Source organism: Rhipicephalus microplus, chromosome X (assembly GCF_043290135.1).
Source record: "Rhipicephalus microplus isolate Deutch F79 chromosome X, USDA_Rmic, whole genome shotgun sequence".
Classification (NCBI taxonomy): Eukaryota; Metazoa; Arthropoda; class Arachnida; order Ixodida; family Ixodidae; genus Rhipicephalus; species Rhipicephalus microplus.
In genome coordinates this window covers 45,630,911-45,657,309 of record NC_134710.1, presented here as the reverse complement: position 1 = coordinate 45,657,309, position 26,399 = coordinate 45,630,911, and the positions used below count along the sequence as shown (strand labels likewise).

At 44.8% G+C, this 26,399-nt stretch overlaps 2 protein-coding genes across 6 annotated transcripts in view; one reads left to right on the top strand and one right to left on the bottom strand.

Annotated features, from left to right (window-relative positions):
• Positions 1 to 26,399, top strand: part of LOC119175883 (uncharacterized) — a 766,025-nt gene that overhangs the window by 275,607 nt on the left and 464,019 nt on the right. For both annotated transcript variants that reach the window (XM_075876430.1, XM_075876431.1), the window contains one exon: positions 19,505 to 19,697. In XM_075876430.1, coding sequence (XP_075732545.1) covers positions 19,527 to 19,697 — 171 coding nt within the window. In that variant the 5' untranslated portion in view covers positions 19,505 to 19,526. The remainder of the gene's footprint in view (positions 1 to 19,504; positions 19,698 to 26,399) is intronic.
• The window catches only part of cN-IIIB (cytosolic 5'-nucleotidase IIIB), a 513,152-nt gene that overhangs the window by 436,732 nt on the left and 50,021 nt on the right, over positions 1 to 26,399 (bottom strand). The gene's annotated exons all lie outside the window — the stretch shown is intronic.

Below are 26,399 nucleotides of genomic sequence, written 5' to 3'. Positions count from 1 at the left end.
TACTCCCTTTTATGATTAGGGCATCGAAGCACTGATGGAGGCTAAAAGGCTGTGGGCCCGTGGGTTCAGATTTGGGTGCACGTTAAAGAGCCTTAGGTGGTCGGAATTTCCGGATCCCTCCAGTGGACTACGGCGTCTCTCATAATAATATGGTGGTTTTGGGACATTGAACTCTACATATCAATCAATCAATCAATCAATCAATCAATCAATCAATCAATCAATCAATCAGTTCTTCGAAGCACTAAACATTACATTTACTGTGAAAATCATTCCGGGATAGAGACCAAAGCAATATTGTCTAGTTATCTTCATCCAACGTCACTAAGCCTTACACTTTTAGTAAAATAACTTTTTTTATTCCTGGCACTTTTTTTTTGGTTCCACCATCTTCTTTCTCTTGCGGATTTTTAATCACGTTGCATCTGCTTGCGGAAATATACAGCTTATACTAGCATTCTATATTCTGAAGAATGTCGAAACTCACTTATCTGATAAACCTTCTGCCTCTTTTTTCTTTGACCGGATGGTTGGTTGTTTAGAACACGTTCCAATAAAAAGAAAGTGGGGTTGCTCTGAACTAACCCTGGGATGAGCTATAAGTAAAAAAATTGAAGTGCCGACTCACAAGGCACCATAACAATGTTACAGTGCAAGCTGCAAGGTGCGTCCAGCGAACGTTTCACCGCAGCTTCCTTAAGCACCGGATTATTATAGGAGGAGTTGAATTAATTCTAACTGCTCTCTTACCATGCCGCGAGGAGCATAAGCGAGTAACCTTCCTTGTCCCGTCGCCGTGGTCTAGTGGCTAAGGTGCTCGGCTGCTGATCCGCAGATCGCGGGATCAAATCCCGGCTGCGGCGGCTGCATTTTCAATGGAAGCGGAAATGGCGTAGGCCCGTGTGCTCAAATTTGGGTGCGCGTTAAAGAAGCGCAGGTGGACAAAATTTCCGGAGCCCTCGACTACGGCGCCTCTCATATGGTGGTTTTGGGACGTTAAACCACACATATCAATCGAGTAACCTTCCTTTTCTGCTTTCTCTCATGTATCGAAGCCACAGACTGCATCACGTGACCAGCCTCACCACTCACTCTCTTCTCTTTTTTTTATTGGCTTCGCGACGGGCGAAAGAACCATCCGCGTGAACTGTGGAGAAATGAGCGGCTGCAACTCTTGGCATCGGCTTCTCGGTTCTCTTCTCATATTTTGACGGCGGCAGCCTGCAAGAAAGTGCAATCACCCTTGTTAAGCGATTTACCGATGGTCTGCACGCACGGTTGTTTCGCTCGAAGTGTGGTTGAGAGCGCTGCAATATGGTAGCGCACGCGCGCAGTCACGTGGTCTTATTTCATGTTTCGTGCGCTTTGTACAAACGGGGAGCGTAGTGGGGAACTAGGACAAGAGAAGGAAACGACAACACGCCTGGGTTGTCTTTCTGTTCTGTTAGGTTGTGTCACCCCAGGCAACTTGTCACAATGTTGCCTTAAATAAATTGAATAAAAATAATGGAACGCTGTGTGTCAGAAGTGCAGCATCAAGCCAGGCGTCAAGACATGTGATGTGCACAATGAAAGAAGGGTTCAAAGGCCCGCGCATATCTAAGCACTCAGACATATCTCATCAGCAGCAGCAAATGCATCAACAAAGTGAACAGCTGTGTAGGTTATGCACACGTGAGTACTTCGCTGATTCGGAAAAGGTGAGCGTCATCATGACGTTGTGAGCATTTCTCAGCTGTACAGCTGCGGCCACTTCTGTGTAGAGCGCGTGAGGCAGCTAGTTCTTGCTCTGCGAAGGGACGGCTTGAGGCAATTTCGGGCTCTGACGTGATGTGTCGGCAGCATGCGTGGCCTTAGTAGTCAGGCTGACCACCTCAGAACCCAGAAGGGCTTGAAGCTGTCGCTCCACAGAGCAAAAACCGTCAGTTCGCATGCTCTACACAGACGTGGCTGCGGCTGTACTTGCAGAAGGCACTGTAGTTTTAGACGTGCGATGTTACTTGCGCAGATGTTCCTTTCCTTGCGGCATGGTTGAGTCTATCGATTGTGAGGGCGACGCGCATGCGGCCATCGGGTTCTACTCTAAAATCTAAGTTCGATCGTCCTCAAAATTTTGCGCATTCTGTACATTGCGCTGTGTTCAAGGAACGTTCATCAAGCAGGATGTTAAATGCAAATGCACGGCGTTTGTCTTCGCCTCTACGATGCTTCTACGAGCCTTGGGAATGACGACGTATCAAGACAAATATCTTTCTGACGAAATGTTTGGGCAATTTCTCTTGCGAAGAACATTCGACGCAATATACCCTGACGCAATACAGCCGGAGAAACAAACTTCACCATGCTATAGCCTCGCAATTCCAGTAGCGGCATGCATTCGCAGAACGGGAGCAGCGAGCGTAAGGAACTGTCCCGAACGCTGGCGCGACGCACCGCCTTCTGAGCTGGCCACCGTCGGTGTGCAGCTTGCGTTGCGTGGTGCCGAGGCAATCAAAACAGCTTGCATGGTTTCCCTGACATGAACTCCACACTGCCAGCAGTCGTGTGGCCTACACCGCCTGCATGCTGCGTCTACCACACTGGCAAGGGGGGCCTCATCGATGAGCGGATTAAAGCTACTCTTAGTCGCTTGTAAAACCTCGGTGGTTTTTCTACGACTGTGTGTGTGTATTTTCCGGACCAAAGAAGTTTGGTCGAACAGAACCCTTGACATCAATTTGCGAATGTTATTTTACTTATTCGTGTACACCCGAAATGCAAGATAGCAATGACATTCGTTTGAAAGTCGTTTGCTGCGAATGACATTACACGTGCCGTGTGACAGGGGTATAAAACGTATGGTGGCCGAACTGCACTTGTTGCATTTAGTAATGCCTGGCAGTCACGCGAAGATTTTCTGTGCAGTAGTTCAGCTCCGTTTATAGACGTTGCTCGGGTTGTATTAGCCTTACAGTAACTTTGTCACGTGCCAGATTTGCATGTATACGATATGTCAGCTGTCACGTATAGCGCAATGGAACGGCGTGGCGTGGCTTCGCTAGCGCGTACTGTACTGTCAACATTAGTACAAAGGGAATACATTTTGAAATTCTTGTGGCCCAGGACGAATTTTGCCTGGCATGAGGGACTTCTTCCTCACTGGTACTATTTACGAACTGCGTGGTCTGCAAACTGGGCTGCTACACAAACTGCGCTACGGTAGAAACACAGCAGCAGCGTACGAAGGAGAATGGCTGGATCTCTCGATGGCTTTCCGCCAACGAATTGTTCACTCCAATCTCGAGAACATGCACTTTGACGGTTGCTATTTGGTTCCTTCAGCACTTTCAACTATCAGGTAACTTGCGTAGAGAGTAAATTCAGAACGAACCATGCACTTCATAAACGTACCCGCGCAAGATCATATTTATGCGGCATACACTAATCCAGCGTTTCCGCCAGTTTCTGAAGCAGAGTCTGGGCAAAAAAGACAAACCTTTGCTCAAGGGACACCGTTCCTATAGTTATTGGCACAGTTTGCGACAGTGCAATTTATACGCGACATTGCGAAGCACACTGACATGGCTCCGCTCACAGCTCGGCTGCTGGACGGAGCACACCAATGCCCATCGTCCTATCGGCACAGTGCAGGTTTCGCACCGTTTGGCGTTGATGTGGCCACGTTGACGTTCAGCGGCCCATCTCTGTCCCGGCAACTAACGCCATCACAATTTAGTGGTATTTGAAGCAGTTACATCTTGACAGAGCATATGGTGAATCGGGCGCCAATATTACATCAAAAAGCACATAACAGTAGTAGTGGATATTCACTCATTCAAAATGTCGCCATTTGGCGAGAGAAACGCCGAGACGTCCAGTGACAAGGGAAGCCATATGTCCATGGATATAATACCGCACAGCGCTTTTAGGACGCGGGAGGCAGCACTCGTAGCTTGAGTCGTGAATGGGGGAACGCGTTGCACTCGCTATAGCGTCTCTCTCGCCGCAACGAAAGCTGAAACTATATGGCCGAGCTCGCTGTCGGCGCTCGTTAACGTCATGCTGCATGCACTTCGCTTCACTGATCCCATATGACAGCACCTCTTCCACCCCGCCCCCCTTTCACCACCAACCAAGGTCACTCTGAAAGGACGAAACTGTGTGATATATAAAGGCACGTTTGTAAGTACTCGTTCACGGGCGCCGGTGGTGCAATGCATGGTTCGTGAGCCTGGTACATATTGTCGTGGACTCAGAGGTTGTGTTTTTTCCCCCAGTTTTTCTTTGTCATGTCATCTGTATTTTACTAACGTATTTCTTTGATGAAAATGCATCAGTAACGCCTTGGTGGTTCTCGTATAAAACTCTTTTTTGTTTGAAAAAAAAACGGCTATTAGTGGAGTTTATCTGCTATACAACTATAGTCGCCATCTAGCTCGCGTACTTTTCTTGCGTTATCACCTTGTTGCCGGAACTGTCGTTCACGAACGGCGTGCCTGCTAAGAGAGTGGCATAACATTTAAATAAGAAAGTGATGAGAGTCGGGTGTGCAAGAAAGAAGACACGACCAAGCCAGAGGACGATTATAGTTGTGCAGAAATACTTTTCAAATACTCTATATATTTAGTTTCGTTCACAGGTTTATTTTCTTCTCTGTTTTTTTCAACTCTTCCCCATTAGGTCGTATGACGATCCAACGTTATTGCAGGGATCGAATTATGGGTGCGACGTACAATTGAATATTCATATTCAGAGAGGAAGTTAAGATTATCCCAAGTTAAGATTATTAAGTTAAGATAATCCCAAGAAATGAAGCTCTGTTCGCCAACAACAGAAAATTTACGTTCGGCGCGTAATATAGCAGTACAGTGGACCACATCACATGATCCAACAATTCCTTCCACGCAATTCTACTTCTTTATAGTTTTTAGATTTTCGCTGTTCAAGGTTGGTTGATGACAAATTCGTTGAGCGCAGCGCCACCCTGAGCCCGACAAACAATGCCATCTGCATATAATATACTTCTATTACAGCCATACTATTCCATTGCTGATTGGAGTGTTTTAATTATAAAGCTGTGACTCACCTGCGACACCTTGAATTAGGAAGCACACGTTAGTCGCAGCAAGATGGAAAGTTGGGCTAGTTGGATTACGTTCATATTTGAAAATTTGAATCATAATTTAATCATAATTGAAAATGCACGTTAGTCGTATATCGGCCCACTGCGCTAAGATGTTGCAGTGAGAAAGAAAAGCTTAGATCATTGTTGTCTAGTTAGAAAGGTGTAAAGGACCATCGCAAGGCTGAAATAAATTTCTTTAAACTGCCGTCACAAAGTTAGTAATGCCAAGTGGATGCATGACCATTTGACGGAAGACGTGTGAACGCCACCCAGATGCTCACAAAAGGTCCGCATGTCTCCTTATTGTGGCATTTTCATTCTGTACCAACCGGCACGTTCTTTCCCCTTTCGCGCAATAAAAGCATGTTGCTTTTCTTTTCGTAAGTACATCTCTCCAGTTCTAGAGGAGTATGCAAGCAGGTTGTGTGAACAAACAGGCCTATGAGAGAGTTCGCAAGCTCAGTGCGAAGTTTTTTGATGCTCGCCTTCACAGTCGTAGAACGCAGCGATACATTTCAGCTCAAGTTCGAGCGTCCACCAGTGTTGCATGCCATGTATTCTAGATATTCGTGCAGCTATTCGTTTTTGCGCGGCAAAGGCTGCCTAGCGATACTGTATCAGCGACGGTCCCATCGCCTTCTATATATGTGCAATCGCGGAGTTTTTCTTTTTTATTCTCTATCCTCAAGACGTTTTTAATGCACCTCGCTAAGAATGTTTTTCGGTCGTAACCGGAGACAGCGGCCGTTGCTGGGCAGAAACCGCTTCCGCGCTGCTCGACATTTTCCTGAGCGCGCGTGCCACGGCGATGCGTTTTCTCTCGCTGCTTCCGTAAAAACCATCCAGTTGTTCAGGCGGGCCGGTCAGAACGCGTGTCCGACTGCGAGGGCACGCCTAGGGTCCATCACCGAAAAGTATTGTGGCCGGCTAAAGGCGGAGCAATGCATAGAGGCCACCGGTATCGTTCTTTCTACGGGCTTCCTTCTCCCCAAGCTCCTATAGGGAACGGGAGCTTTCTTAATTCCCGGGCCTCGCACACATCATTTCGGCTGTCGCTGGCGAAGCTGCTGCATTAAATGTAATGGCTCATTAAGTCTTCTCTCTCTCCATGAGCAGCGTGAACGGCTCACTATATTGGCGTGTGCAAACGCCTAGCACGAAACGAGCTATCAGAACCACCTGCTTTTTTTTTCTTTTCTACGTGCGGTGCGTCATGCTGTAGCATTGAGAACCAACCACTCCTGCTCCTCGCGCTGTCTGCTATAAACGAAGTAGGCCACATGACAACGCGTGTTCTTCGGTTTTTTGAAGCAATTACGCCCGTGGACGCTTTCGATTTTACTCTCGGGATCACGTGGTGCTCAACGCTTTCTGCAGCCAGCCACGTTTTGCTTCGTTTCCGTCGTGCCCTACTCGATACTGTGGCGTTATTCGCACAAAGTATTATTGCTGGGCTTTATGACCGCGTTACTATAGCGGACTCTTGCTTTGAGACTATGTTTTTTTTTTTGTTACGGAAACTCGACTCTTTATACATGAATTTTGTTCTTGCCGTTCCATGGTTGTGCTGTAGACATTTAAATAACGCGTTACGCTCGCAGCTGATTTCATCTACTGGTTACCCTGGTGCCCCAAAGAGGACATAAATAATTCCACCTTGATAGGGTACGTTAGATTTATATTGCCATCACTCAGAAATGAAATCAGTTATACATTAGAATGTAGGCATTACAAGATACAAATATACATAAAATAGAAAAAAATTAAGCGTGAAAGTGAGTCGAAGGCTGACGGCACGCGGTGCAAACTCGCCGAAAATAATGACACCAACCTAAACACACGTCTGACTCCGTGTTTCTACCATCTGTTTTTTTTTTCAAGTTTGGTTCAAAAAAAGACAGGTCAAAAACAATACTGTCACAACGAAAGCTGAAAAAGCGGCCTTTCAGAGCCTTTTTTAAGACTCTTTGGGTCACTGCTGCAAGCACACGCTGCAGGGTAACCACTACGCCACAAATCATTATGTAGTAGGCAGGCATTCAGCATGCCATCCTTCGTCATTCTTTGCAGAAGCGTGGTAGCACTTGCCCTTGCAAAAAACTTGGGGCAATTTTTTTGTGCGCTGCGCCTCACTACAATGAAGAATTATGTTGGAAGATTTTTGTAATCTTCACAACCCCCTACAGTGGGTATGCGCCCCAGTTAATGGTTGAACAAGGGCAAGCTTTTGTAAAGGGTCGCAGCATTTGACGACCCACTCGTTGCGCGATTCGCATTTTCTGACACCTGGTTGTTCCTTTCATGGTCTATAACTATTTTTAGTCATATTAACACGATTCTTTTCACGACACTAAGCCTGCCTGAGGCCAGTTTGTGAAGGAGTTTTAAGCGCCGGCGTGGCTCTGTGGTATAGATTGCTGGGCTCTTACACAGGGAACCCGGGTTGGAATCTCGCTGTTTCCTTAGTGTATTTTATTTATTATTTCACGCGTAAGTGGCTACAGACCCCACTGCCAGCGGCTACGGCGGTGGACAACTACGGCGCGCACCTGAACCGAGTCGTGATCTCAAAATAGCTTTCGCTGTAAAAAGAACTGCTTGCAAGCAGCACGAAGTACATTCTTCGCACAGCCATCAGACGGGGTATTGGTGACCTGAAAAACGTACATATTACGGTGAATAATTAAAGGAAGCTAGATTCCATGTGTTTCGCGAGAAATGAGTGGGTATGTGCGCGCACAAAAAAAAAAATGTCTGGGTGCTTAGATAGAAAAGAGACGTGCTTAGACCTCGCAGCTCAGAAATTAGAACGAGTTCGTTGCCGGTGCGTGACAAGTTTATCCGGTGTCCTGCATACGGATTTGCGTCGTCTTGCACATACGGGGACGACGCTGATTGGGCGAGGCGTCTTTTAACTAGAAAAGTGTGAAGCGCCCTCCTTTCCACTGCGACCGAGCGTGGCGCGGACGCTGGCAGGCCGTAAACAGCTTGGCGGCTTCGGCGCACTCGCCCCACGTGCGCACATTTATGGATCCGCGCGCGCCGCTGTGTCTGGCTGACGTTCACCGGCGGTTGTGACAAGGCGGCGGGCTCCGCGCTGTTGCCGCTACGGTGTTGCGATATCAGTGATACCCCCACCCTCCGCACCGATATCGACCCGCGCGAGCAGACGTGTTCTCTCCGCCCCATCGACCTCGCGGCCCGAACCGCCACGGAGGCTAATTTCGCCCATGCAAATGCGGCCCCTAGTGCACCGCTTGGAAAGTACCCATGACTTGGATCCTCTATGCATGGCACCGACTTTGGCAGTCGATTCATTCGGGCTAGTACACCGGCCTGCAAAAGGGCAACAACGAGCCTTTATGGAAGGTTTGAGCAAGCCGTGTTCACAACCGCGAGATCTTGGGCTACGGAAATAAATATTGAACTATGTGCCAGAACACATTTATCTCATATATACGGGTTACAAAAAAAAAAAAAAAACTCCCTACGTCTTGTATAGCAAAATAGAATTCTTTAACACCATCGGCTAGATTCTGCTTAGAGACGTAACCCTGCGCTTGGCCCCAATCAGATTAGCGAAAAAATTGTCTTGGAGTGAATGGTCACGCTCCGGAGGTCACTTCGCCGAAACTCTACTGGAGGAGTCACTATCGATTCTCAAAAAAAGTTTACGAAAGAAGAGCCGTATACGCTGCAACGATACCGCGTAGGAAAATGGTAAACACCCATGCCACCGTGAACTAGTTCGACACCTTTTGATGGGAACTCATGAAGGCATTCATCATAAAAGAAAGTGACGTGTGCAGAAACCGACGCAAGAGAGACAATGCCTTTTTTTTTGTAAATGCGAAGCACTTTTAGCGAACTTCGGCAACTTTATTATCTATCTATCTATCTATCTATCTATCTATCTATCTATCTATCTATCTATCTATCTATCTATCTATCTATCTATCTATCTATCTATCTATCTATCTATCTATCTATCTATCTAGCTGTCTATCCAGCTGTCTGTCTGTCTGTCTGTCTGTCTGTCTGTCTGTCTGTCTGTCTGTCTGTCTGTCTGTCTGTCTGTCTGTGTGTCTGTTCGTCCGCCTACGACATTTAGCTGTCCCGGCCGTTTAGATTATGGGATCTATACCACAAATGGATGGACATAACATCACTGTATCACGAACTTAAGTGACTAGTCAAAACACGGAAATCATGACACGTATGTCATGAATGTCATGATTTATATGTCATGGTTTTGCTGCTCTTGCGGCAGTTTCGTTCACATGACAAATTGCAAAACTAGTATGGTATGACATGTCTGCATGGCAAACATAAGTGACGAGCCCTAACGTGGAAATCATGACATGTCATGTAAGTCATGATTACACGCCACACGTTCGTGGTGCTCTTGTGGTCGTTCCCTTAGCTTCGCATATACAGAATTTGGTATTACGTGACGTGAATAGACGACGAATGTAAATGTCGCGTTGAAACATGACAATCATGACATGCGTGTCATGTAAATTAGGGCCGCATGCTATGCTCATAGCGTGCTCGCGGCTACTTCGCTACCTTCACATATACCAAATTCGGTAATTACGTTACGTGAATGGACGACGAACACAAATGCCAGGTGCAAACACGATAATCATGAGATAGAAGTCATGTACGGCATAATTTACATGCCTACTACAGCTGGTGCCGGTGTGGCAAATGTTTTGGTGCCGTCGTTACGCGACTATAAACAACATACTTGCATCTTATCTTAGTACCTGATTGTGCATAACATTTCGATTTGTGTTTGCGGTGTACGACTTTTGTTTGCGGTGTTCCACCTCGTAACAGTGTGCTGAATTCAAAGTAACTTATGTACCTTCCTCATTCGTGCTTCGCATATCATCGAGTCCCACTGTACGTGGAATCTGCCAATTTTTCTTTCTTCTATTTTCTTGTGTCGGGCCCCGCCGCGTTGGTTTAGTGGCTAAGGTACTCGGCTGCTGACCCGCAGGTCGCGGGATCGAATCCCGGCTGCGGCGGCTGCATTTTCGATGGAAGCGGAAATGTTGTCGGCCCGTGTGCTCAGATTTGGGTGCACTACAAAGAACCCCAGGTGGTCGAAACTTCCCGAGCCCTCTATTATGGCGTCTCTTATGATCATATGGTGGTTTGGGGGCGTTAAACCCCACAAATCAAACAATGCCTTGTGTCTGTGTATGAATGCCGTACCTCCTTTCGCGACGAGTACGTGCCAACTAGCCCGACTATTTATCCTTCATTAAGAGGAGTGCGTCATTGTATAGTCTTTCGCCTCAGTGAATGGACTGCTTAGCCTTTCGTGAATAGGATTGTAGATCTTCTCAATTACCGTCGCATTTTTCGAATGCTAGAATGGTCATCACGTTGAAGGTTAGATGTGCTCATTTGGATAATTGCTTATTATGGTCTAATGATGAAGGTTGTTGAATTGGATCAAAGGTATTAATCTGATCACCGCTTGAGAGCGTCGCTGTTTATCACATCGGCGGTAGCTCGCGTCGCACGTAGCCGCCAACGTCTCTCTAAATACACACACACACACACACACACACACACACACACACACACACACACACACACACACACACACACACACACACACACACACACACACACACACACACACACATATATATATATATATATATATATATATATATATATATATATATATATATATATATACGGTAGAAAAAAGAGGTCGACAAACGTGCGAAAAAACACTAATTTTACTAACGTTTCGGCAGGTGGGCCTGCCTTCGTCGGAGTGAATCATATATATATATATATATATATATATATATATATATATATATATATATATATATATATATATATATATATATATAAACAGCCGCAATATAACGCCATCTTTAACTGAGACGTTGTATCAAATTTATCAACAGTAATGTAATTGAAGTTTCTTCTCCGAGAAATGGTAGCTTGCAGGTCTATCTCGCTTTTTTTTTGTTGTTGTTTCCGTTTGTCTTTAACGTTTTATTCAAATGCGCGAATGAACACACGGTTGAAGAAACAGGCTATAGGCAGCTGGGAGTCGTCTACGGAAAGTGCAAGTCGGGTTATACGTCCAAACGTAGTCCTTCCCGTCACCTCTAAACGAAGTGACGAGTCTTGCCGCCTGCAAGTCTTGCGGTTGCTAATCCGATCGGCAGCGCGAAAGGAAGCAGCGTGTCGGCGACCCCGACCCGGGCTTACGACTCGGTCGCCTAGACGGGGTGACCGAGGGCGACACACGAGGAGATATGGGATCGCCACACGCGCACACAGCACAGCGCCGGGTCATTTACTATGCGCCATAATCTCGCGGTCCGCGAACGGCCACCAAGGGGGAGGCACGTCTGCTGTGTGCGCTGATGCACTATTGGCGTCATAGTATGCGCGCGCCTGTCGAGGTCCGTCTTTTTCTTCTTTGCCCCGACGATGCCGATCAGGTCGCATTGACTCGCTCAGGCACCGCACTTCCCGCGTCGGCGTCCTGCGTGCTGACCACAGCGTGGCCAACTGGAATGCGGAAGGAGCGCGCCGGTGGCTTGGACTCTGTCACTAAAGCGCAGGCCTCGCGACCTTGTTACACCCGCCGCCCTGTCCCGCTGCGCCATCTCTCCATCCGCCCCTCCTTCACGAGCGCAAAGAATGTATGCGGAGATACCGCCACAGTATATATATATATATATAAGAGCGTGTTGTTTCTGTCAAGACTGTTTCATTGATTCTCACTTCGCGCTGTTGCTATTCAAGGTGATTTGGAGGATCGTGAAAGGCGGATCACTGACTCTGCTGATATTCACAGGCGGGAACGCGAAACGGACCTTGCGAATGATCGAAAATAAACTTCCGCTACTCAAGAATGTAGGGGAAAAAATGACGAGGAAGAGTAAGCGAGAAATTAAAAATAAGTAGTTGTGAAAGAATGTCGTAACAATCTCTAAAATACGCACAGTCAAAGCGCACTGTATCGGTCGCGATTAAAATATACGCAATCAAAGCGCACTGTATTAGCCTGGGATGAAGGTTCTGTTGCTCCAAACAATCGCGTTTTCTCAGGGCATAAAAATAAATAACAATAAAGCACTGTTCCCACGGCGAAGAAGAGAATGACAAGAGTGGGTAAACACCACCGTACCGTAAAAAGAAAGCGGACAACAACAAACAAAAAAACTACAAGGGTCGTAGTGTCATTGGAAACACTCGCGATGCTGTGTTCTTTTACGACAGTCGTTGATTGATATATCGTATTTAACGTCCCAAAACTAATGATTGTTGATTTGGTTGATTGATATGTGGGGTTTAACGTCTCAAAACTACCATATGATTGAGAGGCGCCGTAGTGGAGGGCTCCGGAAATTTAGACCACCTGGGGTTCTTTAGCGTGCACCCAAATCTGAGCATACGGGCCTACAACATTTCCGCCTCCATCAGAAATGCAGCTGCCACAGCCGGGATTCGGTCCCGCGTCCTGCAGGTCCGTACGAAAGTCGTCCCTCAGTACTCTTTCTAGAGTAAACGGGTAAATTACGTGCGTAAAGAACAGCATGCGTTCACATAAAAATACGAGATGTTAAATATAGAACACATGAAAGATAGACGGCCTCACGAAAGCACTGCGTAAAGTCATTATTAGGCAGAAAGCGTTGACATTGTGTCCTTTGGTCATGTCTAGTACACTGCTGGTCGTATTTAATACTCTTTCCGCAGCCATACTTTGTTGTTTTCTTGTTTGTATGGCCCCGCCGTGGTGTTCAAGCGGCTAAGGTACTCGGCTGCTGATCCGCACGTCGCGGGATAGAATCCCGGCTGCGGCGGCTGCATTTCCGATGGAGGCGGAAATGTTTTAGGCCCGTGTGCTCAGATTTGGGGGCACGTTAAAGAACCCCAGGTGGTCGAAATTCTCGGAGCCTTCCACTACGGCGTCTCTCATAATCATATGGTGGTTTTGGGATGTTAAACCCCACAAATCAAATCAATCATCCTTCGATGTCACCGTGCCATAACCGTAAGTCATTTTGATGTTCTTGTTACTTAATAGCTGCTATGAAGAAAATGCCAGCAATTCACGAAGAATCGTAAGCCCATTGGTATGCGTAAGATCACCACACAAACTTTTTTTAAAGCTCTGAAGGAGTAATATATATTATTTAAGAGCGGGCAGCCTTCTCCATATTCCAGAATATATACACCTATTGAAGCTGGTGCATTTTTTTTTTTTCAATGTTATAAAACAAATAGGATGGAGGAGATTGGCGGGATTCTTGTTTTCTGTTGAGATAAGCTTGTGTCAGCGGGTACTTTGCTCAGTTTTCACTCCTAAGAAATGACAAAAAAAGCTAGCAAAGCATTTGTTCATGAAAGGGCTTCGCAGCGCTTTTCACTTTTTCTTTTTTATTATTTACCAGTGCCTGAGAGAGTGTCGCCTCTCATTAAGACGCACCCTTAGCTGAACATTTTCTAGTTTGGCTCAAAAGTCCTTGCAAATAGGGTTTTATGGAAAACAACTTCCTTGGCTTTGAAAACGCCGAAGAAGTGATTGCATAGGACTTATAAAGGAAGCAAATCAGAAGCACGCAATGTAAAAAAATACACACACAAAACAACGGGTGTTCCGCTATCGGACCGGGTTTCTAATATTTTTACTTCCCTCGTTTTATGCCATTCACATCTCCTTTTAAAAAGAACAGCCAGGTCCTTAATTGACTGTTAATAAGATTCGTGGCCCTGAATGATTTTTTTTCTTTTTCGTTTCATTGCACAATAGAACAGAATAACAGCTACAATGTTAAAAACATTCGGAAAAGAGTCCTTTATGTTACCTTCAGGCTTCTGTATTTTTTTAACGAAGAAGAGAGCGTGAAGAGCTCTCGTTGAAATTGCGAGGGAAGCCGTGTCGAAACGATGAAGTCTGTCCGAGACGAATCCTGTTTGCCTAAGTTGTTTGCCATAGAAGCTTTGAACACGAATCGTTGGGCGCGAAAGAGCGCGTAAGCCTCGCTGAAGTGCCCAGGAGGAGAAGGGGGATTTCGCAGTCACTGTATTTTCTTATTCTGTATTTATTTTTCCTTACCACGCGATTGAACACGACGCCCTCGACTGTGCGCATATGATGTGTTGGAGATTTACCGGTGTCGACTGCAGTTTGCTTCCATTTCAGCAGCTTGAAACTGCAGAGAGGCTCAAGTCAAATCTTTCAAAACGATCTCGCGAAATAAATGTGCTCTACAAAGCACTCGAAGTAGTATTGGCCGAGTTCGTATTAAATGCGTTAAGTAACGAAGCCGTTTTGCCAGATGTAGCTGAAAAAGTTACAGTCCCATTTCACATCGCGAACGCGGACAACGAAGAAGCCAATTGGTGCTCTCCCGTAGAGCTCCTCCTTGCGTTTATGAGGGTGGCTTTGATACAGTCCACGACAGAAATTAGACATACGGGGACATTTACGTCATTGCGCGTCGAAAGGGCCCTTTAACTCCAGCTCTGAGAAACCAAATATTCGGGGTCATCGAATGATATGAGCTCGTCTTTCCTTGTGTGACAAGACGCCATGGTATACATTGAAGTAGTTAGTACGCGAATGTTTGCTCCGCCTTCCCGGGTTGCTGTTCTCGTCGCAAGAGGGGCTCTTACAGGGCGCTTCTTCCTTTTTTCTCGCCCGCTTTGTCTCCAGGTGGCAGTATATTGTGGGGAGACAAGGATTTCAGAAATGGGGCCTTTACGCTTTTAAAGTATATAATATACACACACTTTTTATCGTGGGCGCCGCCATATTGCCTAGCGGGCGGCGCCGTCCCTTGTATGGCAACCAACTGGAGCGTGCGAAGCTCTGCGTTTTTATGGACGTTATTCGTACGGTTGCAGTTGCACTCCTCTTCTGTTTCTTTTTTTCGTTCTGGAACGCTGAATTTCGTCTCAAATGATGCAGTATAGATAGGAAATGAGTCTGTGAGACGTCCTGAAACGTTCTGATCCGTTCGGGGTCAAATATCATAATATGAGATGGCACGCATGTGTCACTAGTGGTCGGTGTACTATGTTTTCGGCACTCTTTCTTCAGGAAAAATGTAAAAATATTTCGACCCGTTCCAGCAGAGCAAGCAAGTGCTCGTACCCTGTGAGGATACAATGAATTTGTTCCCGTATTGCAATATTCAAGCTTGTTTTTGCATTATTGGTTAGTTGGTGCTGTCGCATGCGACTACCACCCGTACGTTTCATCGTGTGTGAGCACGCAGTTGCGATTTCTGGGCGATGACGGCATTTGTTTGTTGCTCACAAGCAGTTGTCTATCTCTTGCTCGACTCTTTATTACACCTTGTTTCTCGGTCGTTTATTTTCAGCTAGGCGCGAACGAAATCACAGCTGTTTACTGGGAAGGGCTAGCACACAAAAAGTGATGTTGATGTTTACATGTCATCCCGCTTCTTTTTCATTTTCTTTTTTAGAGTCGTGGCGTTTGATTTTATTGCGGTAGCGGTATAGTGAAGACAGTTTCTTGGGCCGATCAGGCACCAAGCACGACTTTACTCGAGCCTATGGTCAGAAAAAAACATATTTGTGTTTATTTTTTTAATATTTTTGTATACCAGTTGCCCGTCTTTTGCGAAATCTTGGCGGACATTCGCAAAGCTAACCAGCAAAATATACAGTTGTAGAAACAATAGGTAACGGAAACAACGTGATCTATATTGGTTTGCTCTTTGAACAGAATCAACTATGTGTTAATTATCGCGTGACTTGTCAGAAACGGTTCTTGATGACGCAAAAAATTGTCTTCCTGGGGTAGTTATTCTAGAACTCCCCCTTTTTCACTAATCAGCTTTCATACCGCACATCGTGCACTTTCTATCCCGCCGTCTTTCGGAAGTTGTACACTCTAGTCAAAGGTTCCGCTACTTCATTTTGAAGTAAAATGCAGTGAATAAGGCCGGCGTGCCGCGAAAAATAAATGTGTCATGCCGGTTACCCAGCTTCAAAGTGGGGGTTTCTTGTCCGCGCTAATATAGCCACATCAACTGCATTGATTACCGTGTTGAGACGATCTGCAATGCTAATTGTTTGACCAGACCTATCATACTAAAATATAAAAATAAAACGAAACGAACAGAACACAGGTGAACATATCCAAGCACCACTTGATTGGTGCTTAGATGTTTTGCACTTTAATAGTCAGGGTCGTACTTCACCAATTTGGTCGTCGCTCTAACAATAGCTGACTGTGATTTGGCCAAATAATACACTTGGTATTCCGGGTATATTACGGTACTTGGTGATATAGAACTTTTCATGTAACACAAACAATCTACCATGAATCAACCGCAAACGCTGCGTGTTTGATGATGCATGGCGCAAACTTATCCAGATAGCAGTTTCCTTTTTTTTTCTCTAGTTACTACTTAGAACAACTAAAAATAATACAGTGGCTTCCAGTTGTCTTTTCGCTGGCTGACATCGCAATAAATGGGAAAAAATTCTGCAGTTCGATTTAAACATGCTAAAATTGTTCGAGGATGTCACTCATCCAAGCATCGAGCTGTACATTCCGCGCCGTTGCCACAAAGGATGGAGGAAAGCGCTGATTGCCAGTCCGGTTTTCCTCTCCCGATGGAATGGTCTATACTTACTACGCAGTCATAGGTATCGGTAGAAGGTGCGAAAGAGTCTGACTTCACCCTCCTAAAACACTATCGACAAAGGCATGTGCGGGAGATATTCGAGGCCTTTGCCCTCCACCAATGGGGCGATCGATGTCTAAACGTTCCATCACTTGATCTGTTTGAAAATTAAATCAGACATTTCACGTCACACACGTGGCTAAACTTGTAACTCAATCGTTTTTCCTTCTTTTGAATATATGCTTGGTTTTGTCAATGAAAATTTCAGTTGGCAGCCAACGCCCCTCTTCGTGTCACCTTATTCGCTCCGGTCTTGGCGCTGTTTTGTCAAATCTCAAGTTATGCGTACCAACTAGCCCGCCTTTCGCCGACTCTCCAGTTCACAGAGGTAGTTGAGCGTTCATTGTACATAGTTTTGCCCTAAGGTCGAAGGAACCAATGGTGTAGCAACAAATCGTAACGTCAAGCGAAGAACGTCAAGCCGCTCGAAACGTCCAGCGCGTTCCTCAAGTATAGTAAGAATGCACGAAAATAACATACACAGGACGAGCGCGAACTAACAACTGTCACAGCTCGACACTTGAAGCGCTCTGCTTAAACACAAAGAAGGACGCACAGAACGAATGCACAGGTATACAAAAGACTTATCGGGAACTAACAACTGTTACAATTGTTATTTGTGTGTGAGCGGCGCTCCTTTCATATATGTAGCGCGGCGGCCACTGTTGCAAGCGAAGTGGCCTTTGCGTTCTCCGTGAGCGCTCGTGAACCAACAGCGCGATACCGTTCTGTGTAGTCTCGAGCTGACTATTTATCTATCTCTTTCTTACTCTTCTTTTTTTCTCTCTCTCTATTATTTCCCCTTTCGCCCACTTTAGGTGGAGGGTAGCCAACCGAGCCAAGCTTGGATAGCCTCTGTGCATTTCCTCTCAATTTCTCCCTCTCTCTCTCTACTCACACTTTCGGTGAAACCTCGAGACACACAAAAAAGTCCCGATGATGAGATAAGCGAGGGCTTACGAGAGACGTACTACACCCTGTTGAGTCGCGCACGCATCGCAACGCGTGGGGCGACAACCTTAAGAGCACGGGCTCCGGACCATTCGTGCCATCTCGCCGGCGATAACAAAGACACGACGAAATCACCAATCTCTTAATACCGCCAGCGGTTAATGGTGTATACAAACAGCTCGCCGTTAGAAAACTAACAACGTATGCTTTTATAACCGAGTTGGTTCGTGCCACGCGATGCGGAGGAATAGGTCGTGGGTATACGAGTCCCGGCGACAGAACTTTTCTTCTAGTTTTTCCTTTGCCATTTCATTTCACCGCGTCATATCCGTGACGAAAATACGTCAGTGAAGCAGTGATGGACCCCTAAAGAAAACATTTAATAATATTAAGAACAGTACTTATTTTTACATTTTGGGACAGCTCCAATACAATACAAAGTTGGCCTCCCGAAGCCACAGTGGGCTCTAAGGGCAGAGCTGACAGACAGCAGATAACAAGAACTTATATATCTAGCATCACACAAGTAAATACCTTCCTTTTTTTTTGCGTAGAGAGGAAAATATAGAAGCGCGCGTACAGCAGAGTATATAAAGAAACAAAACTGATGCTAGTACATATAACGTCACCTAGCTTTATATGAATTGACCGGCCGCACATACAATAGCAACACTACAATAATAGAACACTGTCACATTTTTGGTAATATAAAAATGTTGAAACAAAAAGAAATAAACAAAAAAACTGGAAACCACAAAAACCACATGATAAAGCTTTGTAACACCATTTTAATGTGTACAAAAAAGAAGGAAGCATAAAGTTTAATTATTTTAGTACACCAAAAGCTATTCACAGCTTGAAAAACACGGTAACTGTAAGGTTCTGATACTGCAGCCGCGTTCACCGAAGAAAGAGAGCAGATATCACAAAGGAGTTGAAGATTAATGCGACGAAAAATTTGCTTTAGTTTGAATTTTGCTTTTGCATGATATACGCTCAGGAAGCACTTATGTGTTAAGGTATAGTAAAGGAAAAAAAAAAACCATCACGCTTGATAAAGGATGAAAAAATAAAAACGAAGTGATTACTTGGTGCTCACAATAACTTGCCTTTGGTCCCTATGGCTGTCCGGGAGTCGAGATGTTATCGTCTCCCCGTGTTTTAAATATTGACGGAACAGGGTCGGCCGAATAAAACTACGAGGAAGACTTTGCCCCCTCACAGGCTTGTTTGGCGGGGAGGCGCATATTTCCCCTTCCTATGCGCAGGCCGTACTTCTCGGCCACGGGATAGCCGCTGGCACGGAGTGCCGCACGGTGATCATTGGTTCTACAAATTACAAAGAATAACTCACTAGATCTCTTTATGTAAATGTGTTTGAAAAACTATTGTTTGTGTGCAGTGTGTTACGTACATGTCTTTATGTATACTGTTTATTGATAAGCTCTTTTTAATTTCCTGTTTTTTTTCACAACAGCATCGTCTATAATATTATTTTGAGGAGAGCATTGTACGTACTATGGCTCAATTTGCTGACTTGTTTCGTGCTGTCACTGCCACTATACGGGTGACCTGAAACTATATTGAAGCAGCTCAAGCACAGATTTTTTTTTCTGATCGCCTATTCACGCATTTACTATGCACTGTATTGGGAACTGCGAAAAGAAAATTCGTATTGATTAATTTTGATTGATTAATCGATTGATAGTGGCGTGTCCTGTTTGCTACGCAGGCGGCTGCTGCGTGATGCCTCCATGACATCGTGGGCGGCCATGTCCGGCTCGGACTCGCCGCCGCGGGAACCAGAACCGCCGCCCGAGTGGAGCAGCTCGACGGGCTCGTCAGCGTCGCCGCTGCACGCGCCACACCAGTACCGCTTCGGGCTGCACAACGACCTCGGAAGCTTCACCGCAAAGCCGCCGAAGGTGAGACAATTGCGCTGCCTGAGACGCTCCCGTCGAACTGCCCGCCATGCGCTGAGTGAATAAATTATACTCTGCCCTGATAATAAAGTTTCACTAACATTAACTGCAGAGGGCTCTGTCCCTGCGATCGTTCAACCACCATAGAAATGATTGGTCGTGCATAAATTTGCCTATTCTTTGTGCTTAATTGCGGGGCTTCGAACGCATTTGTGGGTTTGTTTATTGTGGTGTTTTGCTGTGATTTTAATAAAAGAATTGCCCATTATGAACTTCGTGGCCCCATTTGAATGGGTGAGCCTGAAAGGTTAGTGTGGTGAAGTGCAACTGCTGAACATTTGCTTCAGACCTCGTCTCGTGACGAGGTGACTCCAGTCTACGCAAAACCGTACGCGGCAGAAAAAAAAATGAAGATTAGACCAATTTGTGTACTACCCATCACGCCCATACTGGCCGAAGCGCCGTGTGTTGCAGCTCCCATAGAGACTATAGAGTTTCCACTAGTGTATTCTATAGGAAACTCTATAGCCCTAAGTGTCTGCCTAGCCTGCGAACATTCTGACGTTCTATCAACACACTGTGTATTCTCTCTCCATTTGTTTTCCTATATGGAGACATATATTTCAGGGACGTATACCATTGAGGAACCTGTTGTACTGGAAGATGATCTTTCCTGCTAGCCAGAATTCTTTTTGCCTCTGCTTAAGACTCTCTGACAAGACTAATTAATAAAAACGTCTATATCATCAACTTGAGGTCAGTTTTTGATAGGAGAAAGTTAAAGCTTCACGATTACTGGGCGTCACATTCGTGTTTACTTAAGATGTTGCGCGAAACTTGAAATATATGTTGTCATCAGGTCCCTGCTCAGGCAATATAGAAACCGAGGGCGCCGGGAGTGTTTAAAGGGTGATGATTCGATTACATTCGGCTGGAGTGCCCCATGACGATGAAGTAGCAAAATTAGAAATAAGGGTCGTAACAGCGCGATCTGGTCTGAGCAAACGGTAAATCGTCTGGAATACGCGTGCCTTGTGTGGTGATTATTTGTTCCTTTCCTAAAGTATAAAAAAGAGCGAATCAAGGGTATTTATGACGATAGTTATGGCGCGAGAACAAAACGACGACACAAAGACAAGAAGGAGCGCTCGTGTCCTTCTTGTCTCTGTGTGGTCGTTTTGTTCTCGTGCTATAACTATCGTCATGCCACACCAACTAGTCCAAGATGCCACACTTCCAAGGGTATGTTGTTGGGCATGTTGGTGAATCATAACTAATAATATCGTAGCGCTTGAAAACTGTGACACAGGACAAGAGAAAGGACAAAAAAGGAGCGCTAACGTCTGGTGGTAACTGTAATGGCTTCAGTTTGTGAACGCTGCTCTTGCCCTTTCCATCCTGTGCTCCCCTTTTGCCCCTTCTTTTTTTCTGTGTCTCAATTTTTACGCGCTACGATATCATTAGTTATGAGCAAATCATCAGTTAGCCCTTCGCGCCATCTGCGAGGAACAGTGCTGTTTTAATTGCGCCCGTCTCTTGCCGCACTGCTTTTCCCGGTAAGATACAGCTGTGACGCGCTTTTGTTCAAATTTTATCTGTTCTTCTCTTGGGGTGTTTCAGTTTGACCTAACAGAGGAGACACTTTACGTGCGCTCCTGAGGAGCAGGGGACTTCAGTATTAGATTGGGATTATAACAAATAGTTTTCGGCTTCTTAGTCTTTTAAAAAATGCGGATTTGATCAATTGTCACGTCCTCCAAGTTTTCCAGGCATGAAAGAGGTCTCAACTTGATAACAGTAGTGAACAAGATTAAGTTTTCTTCATCAGCGTCAAACTATCGTCTCTATACAACCAAGAGCTGGTCTGCGTAGTATACATTTTGCATTAACGTCCGGTGTTAGACATTTTGGTAAATGATTGGTCAAAGTAAATAAAGAAAGTATAAGTGTATCGGCCAACTTCATTGACTGCTGGATTGCATTTCGAATGTATATATATGTAAGGTGTCACGGTCGACACCACTTGAGCAGTAAATGCGTAAGAGCTTTTATGCGTCAATTTAACGTGTTCAGTAGCACACTACAGACAGTGCCACCGAAAATATCGATTAAGTACAATTTGTGACATCTTCGCTCCGTTTCATTTTTCGCTTCGAACAAAAAAGCGTGCTATATTAGTGCAAACTGGAAATAGTTGAATTCAGCTAGTAGTTTATGTATATGGGCCGACGGAAATGGTATCGTCCCGGCAGATGTCACGTGGCAGGCATTGTGTGCAATCCTTTACCCTTTCTGTTCGCGTTGACAATAAATGTCATTGGTCAAGATCCGTCCTGTAAACCAGATTAGGCTCTGGTTCCCTTCGACAGCAGCTTGTTTGTGTAACGAGGCTGCAGGATGAGTCTCTCATTGCGGGCAGACTCGGTCGGCAAGCTCTGCGTGGTGGCTGGACAAATCTGGAGTGAGGCCCCAAGGCAAGCGAGGTTCTGTCCCCGTTTGCGGCGCGTCTCTTCTGCACAAATTTGATTATGGGCGGTGGCTCTGTCTCACGCACCGGGACTGCTAACGCCGGCCCTAGGCTAAATGGGCACCCGAGGATCACCGCCCACAGGTTCCCTTTGGGCCCGCTCACCGCGTCCCTCCTGACGCGTATAGGTATGCGTCGAGGGAATCCTCCTAGTCGTTCTGCTGTCGTAATAGTCACTGGCACCGAAGCTTGCGTAATTAGGTGATGTGTGACCGAACGCAATGTCTGATGTGGAGGGTTTCGGTGGCTATTCCACAGGTGAGGCTAGCTTAGCGCTCTGAGAAGAACAATCCTTCTTCGCCCTTTGTGACAATTTGTGGTATTCATATATTAACTCCTTTTCAGCACTTGGCCAGACGGCAAGATCAAGGGAGATAAGCTTGAGCACTCTCGCAGGTCTTTCGAAGAAACCAATCGTTGTTCCACACTTGTAGCGAAGTCGCATCATTCTCACGTTATAGTTGAGTGAAATACGTGTGCGGCTATTGTCATCGTAGGTAACGTGAACACTTACAATTGAAACGGGCTCGCGTATGATCTTGGTGGAATTAAAATTTAAACAATTATGATAAACCTGGAAGCAACTATATTGAATAAAGAACTGCCTGTTTTTCACCTAAGTTGTATAGTTTATGAATAACATACAAACTGAAGCGATCACATACAAAACAGGAACGCTTCTATGCAGTACAGTGATGAAGCGACATTTCTGCTAAAAGAAAGAACACAACGTTCTTGTTGTGTTTGTATTACAATGACGTTTTCTATCCAAAGACCCTTCGTGGTTTGATAGATAAGGTATTCTAAAGTAAAAGTTGGTTTCATTCAATACGCACTTGTGTTTTTACAACGTGCAAAAACGTTCAACTATATAATTGGTGCCGCAAGATGCACGCCACAGTGTTGTATGTTTCTTGATTGGTCGCCGAGGAGAACAAATTGTGACTTCAATGGCGATTGACAAAGTCGGGTCTCTGGTTCGATTCACCCTAACAAACATTCGACAATGAGTGTCGCGACTCCAGCAGCCTTGGCGCCTTCAGGTGGCAATCGAACTTTTACTCACGCCGGTGGCATATAGAAGCTTCATCTGAGCGAAAAACGCGAGAACAGCGTGAGTGAATTGTGCATCCGTGAAAACAGTGTGGTTCAACGCAAAACAACGAAGAATAATATATAGGATCGTGAAGTGTGCTATACATAACAAAAACAAAAACAATAAATCTTCAAAGATAGAGAACAAAAAAAAATCGTGGATCGCACGTACCGCGGGAATCAACGATATGCAAAGCATCCTTAATGTTTTTGGGCTCTACCAGTATGTGCATCAGCCAACCCGAAATGGCAACATTCTAGACTTGATGTTTTGTAATGTCCCCACTATTGTAACTTCTGTGGATAACGTTCCGAGTATAAGTGATCACACCGCGGTCGTTGCGGGTATTAGGTTTGAAAAGAACATGCCAAAGAAGCAACCTACATGGAAGGTATTTCTTTTTGGTAAAGGTGACTACTCAGCGATGTCACATGCGCTTTCAAATCATCTGCCTGTTTTCGAATGTCTTGCCGAATATTCTACCTCACAAGAATTGTGGTGTGCTTTTAAAAGTAAAGTAATGGAACTCATAGACATTTACATACCAAGTGTGCATTCTCGTGTAATGAATAGCCGCAAGAAGCTTTGGGTTACCTCACAGTTATTAAAAATAATTAAAAACAGGCAGCGAGTATACCGTAGCTTCAAAAGAACGAAGGCAAAAAAACACTTCGACAGGATAAGCGCCCTAACGCGTTAATACAAAGTTATGGCAAAAAACGCGAAGGCGGGCTACTTAAATAGGCTAAACGAAGAAATGAAAACAAATCCCAAAATGTTCTGGCGGTATTTAAAACGTTGCGGGTCGGATGCTACCGGTATTAACAAAATCCAGTATAATAATCAAGTGTTCTCGGAAGATATAGACAAGGCGAACTGCCTTAATGAATATTTTCGCTCTGTATTTTCGCCAAAGACTGATGAATACTGTGATATCCCTTGTGTATATCCTCTACCCTTAATGCAGCCTATTGAGCTTAGCGTGGACGGCATTCAAGCCTTTCTCAGTAATCTCGATGAAACAAAAGCGAATGGTCCTGACGGCATTCCTCTGCGTGTTTGCAAACATTGTGCTTGTCCTGTTTTCATGTATCTTCATTTAATTTACTCGAAGTCTTTATCTACTGGTGTCTTACCAGATGACTGGAAGATGGCCCACGTTGTGCCGACCCACAAAGGTGGACCCAAAAAGGAAGCTGTCAACTATAGACCAATTTCATTAACATCAATTGCCTGCAAAGTACTTGAGCACATCTTGTACAAGGAAACAATGCGACATATAACGCAGCACAAAATGTTAATAGAAAATCAGCATGGATTCCGTAAAGGACTATCTTGTACCACGCAGCTGGTTGAAATTTATTATGATTTATCCTCTAGTATTGACGAAAATGGGCAAATTGACTGTATTTTTCTTGATTTCCAAAAAGCTTTTGATTCGGTTTCGCATGTGCTCTTTTTGAAAAAACTTAAGTTATTTAATTTAGACCTAAATGTGATAATCTGGATAGAAAATAATTTAAAGTATCGTCGCCAATGTGTTGTTTTGAATGGAAAAGCATCCAGTTATGTTGACGTGACATCAGGTGTGCCACAGGGCTCCGTTTTGGGTCCTTTGTTGTTTTTAATTTATATCAATGATATTTCGGTTGGTATCTCATCGTCTATGCGGCTTTTTGCCGATGACTGTATAGTCTACCGGAAAATTAAGAGTGAGCAGGATTCCTCCCAACTTCAAAATGACTTCGTGCCTATTGATGACTGGTGTAAAACGTGGAAAATGTCTTTAAATTTTAATAAGCGCATTAACCTTTGTTTTTCAAAGAAGACAAAGAAGATCGACTTTAGATATTGTGTAAATGGTGTGCCAGTCACCACGAAGACAACTTACAAATACCTGGGTGTGTTCTTTTCTTCTGACGGTTCATGGAATGTACATGTTGATTATGTTGTCGCGAAAGCTGCGAGGGTGTTAAATTTTATTCAGCGTAACTTACGATGTTCGCATCAGAGACTTAAAGAATGTGCGTATTTGACGTGTGTACGACCAGTCTTAGAGTACGCCTGCACTGTGCGGGATCCGGCGCAGGTATATCTTAGTGATAAGATAGAAAAAATAAAGAACAGGGCGGCAAGGTTCGTCCTGGGACGGTATCAATGGCGGGAAAGCTCTACTGCTATGAAGCAAGAATTGAATTGGGAGCAGCTTTCATCGCGTAGAAGAAAATTACGATTAAAACTATATCTAATATTTAATAATAAAACTGGAATCAATAAGGATATGTATTTACAGACGCCGTATTATTTGTCAAATCGAATTGATCATCCTATTAAACTGAGGGAATACCGTCCCAGGACTGGAATTTTTGCAAATTCGTTTTTTGTCAGAACAATACATGAGTGGAATGGGCTCACAAGTGTACAAGTGTCTGCTGTAAATGAAAATTTGTTTTTTTCGAATCTGTAACCCCCCTGTTATAACGCTTTCGGGCGCTGCAGGTATACTTCGAATAAAGAATGAAGAATCTATAAGAAGTTTGCTATAGGACACTTTTAAAAAGTATCATAACATTACGATGTGGACAGATTCAGTACTTAGTAAACATATGCGGAAATTTAACACGCATTCAGGTATCTATGAAACATGGAAAAGTTAAAACTGCTTGTTCATAGTTGCGTAACGACGCCACCACGACTTCCGTGCGACCTACCAACACCGGCAGTGGTAGGTTGGAATGTTGTTCCTGTATTAGTCGGTGATGTTGTTTACGCGAAGCCTAATGCTAAAATGTAAGCAGACGTTTTTTTTTTGGCTTTGAGGCAAGGTGTTACGAGGTGGGTCGACGTAAAGTGCAGTAGTCGTCGGCACATAGTGGGCCTATATACCAGGAACTAGCTTCTACCGGGGACTACATTTGGTAACGTGAGTTTGACATAATGTCAGCACTCACACGTTAGAGACTGTCATGTTTTCACATGGCTGAAAAATTGAAAAAAGATGCAAATAAAATTAATAATAACGATTCTGGGTATGAGTGGGGATTGAACCCTGGTCATTTATGGCGCAAGCTGGTATTCTACC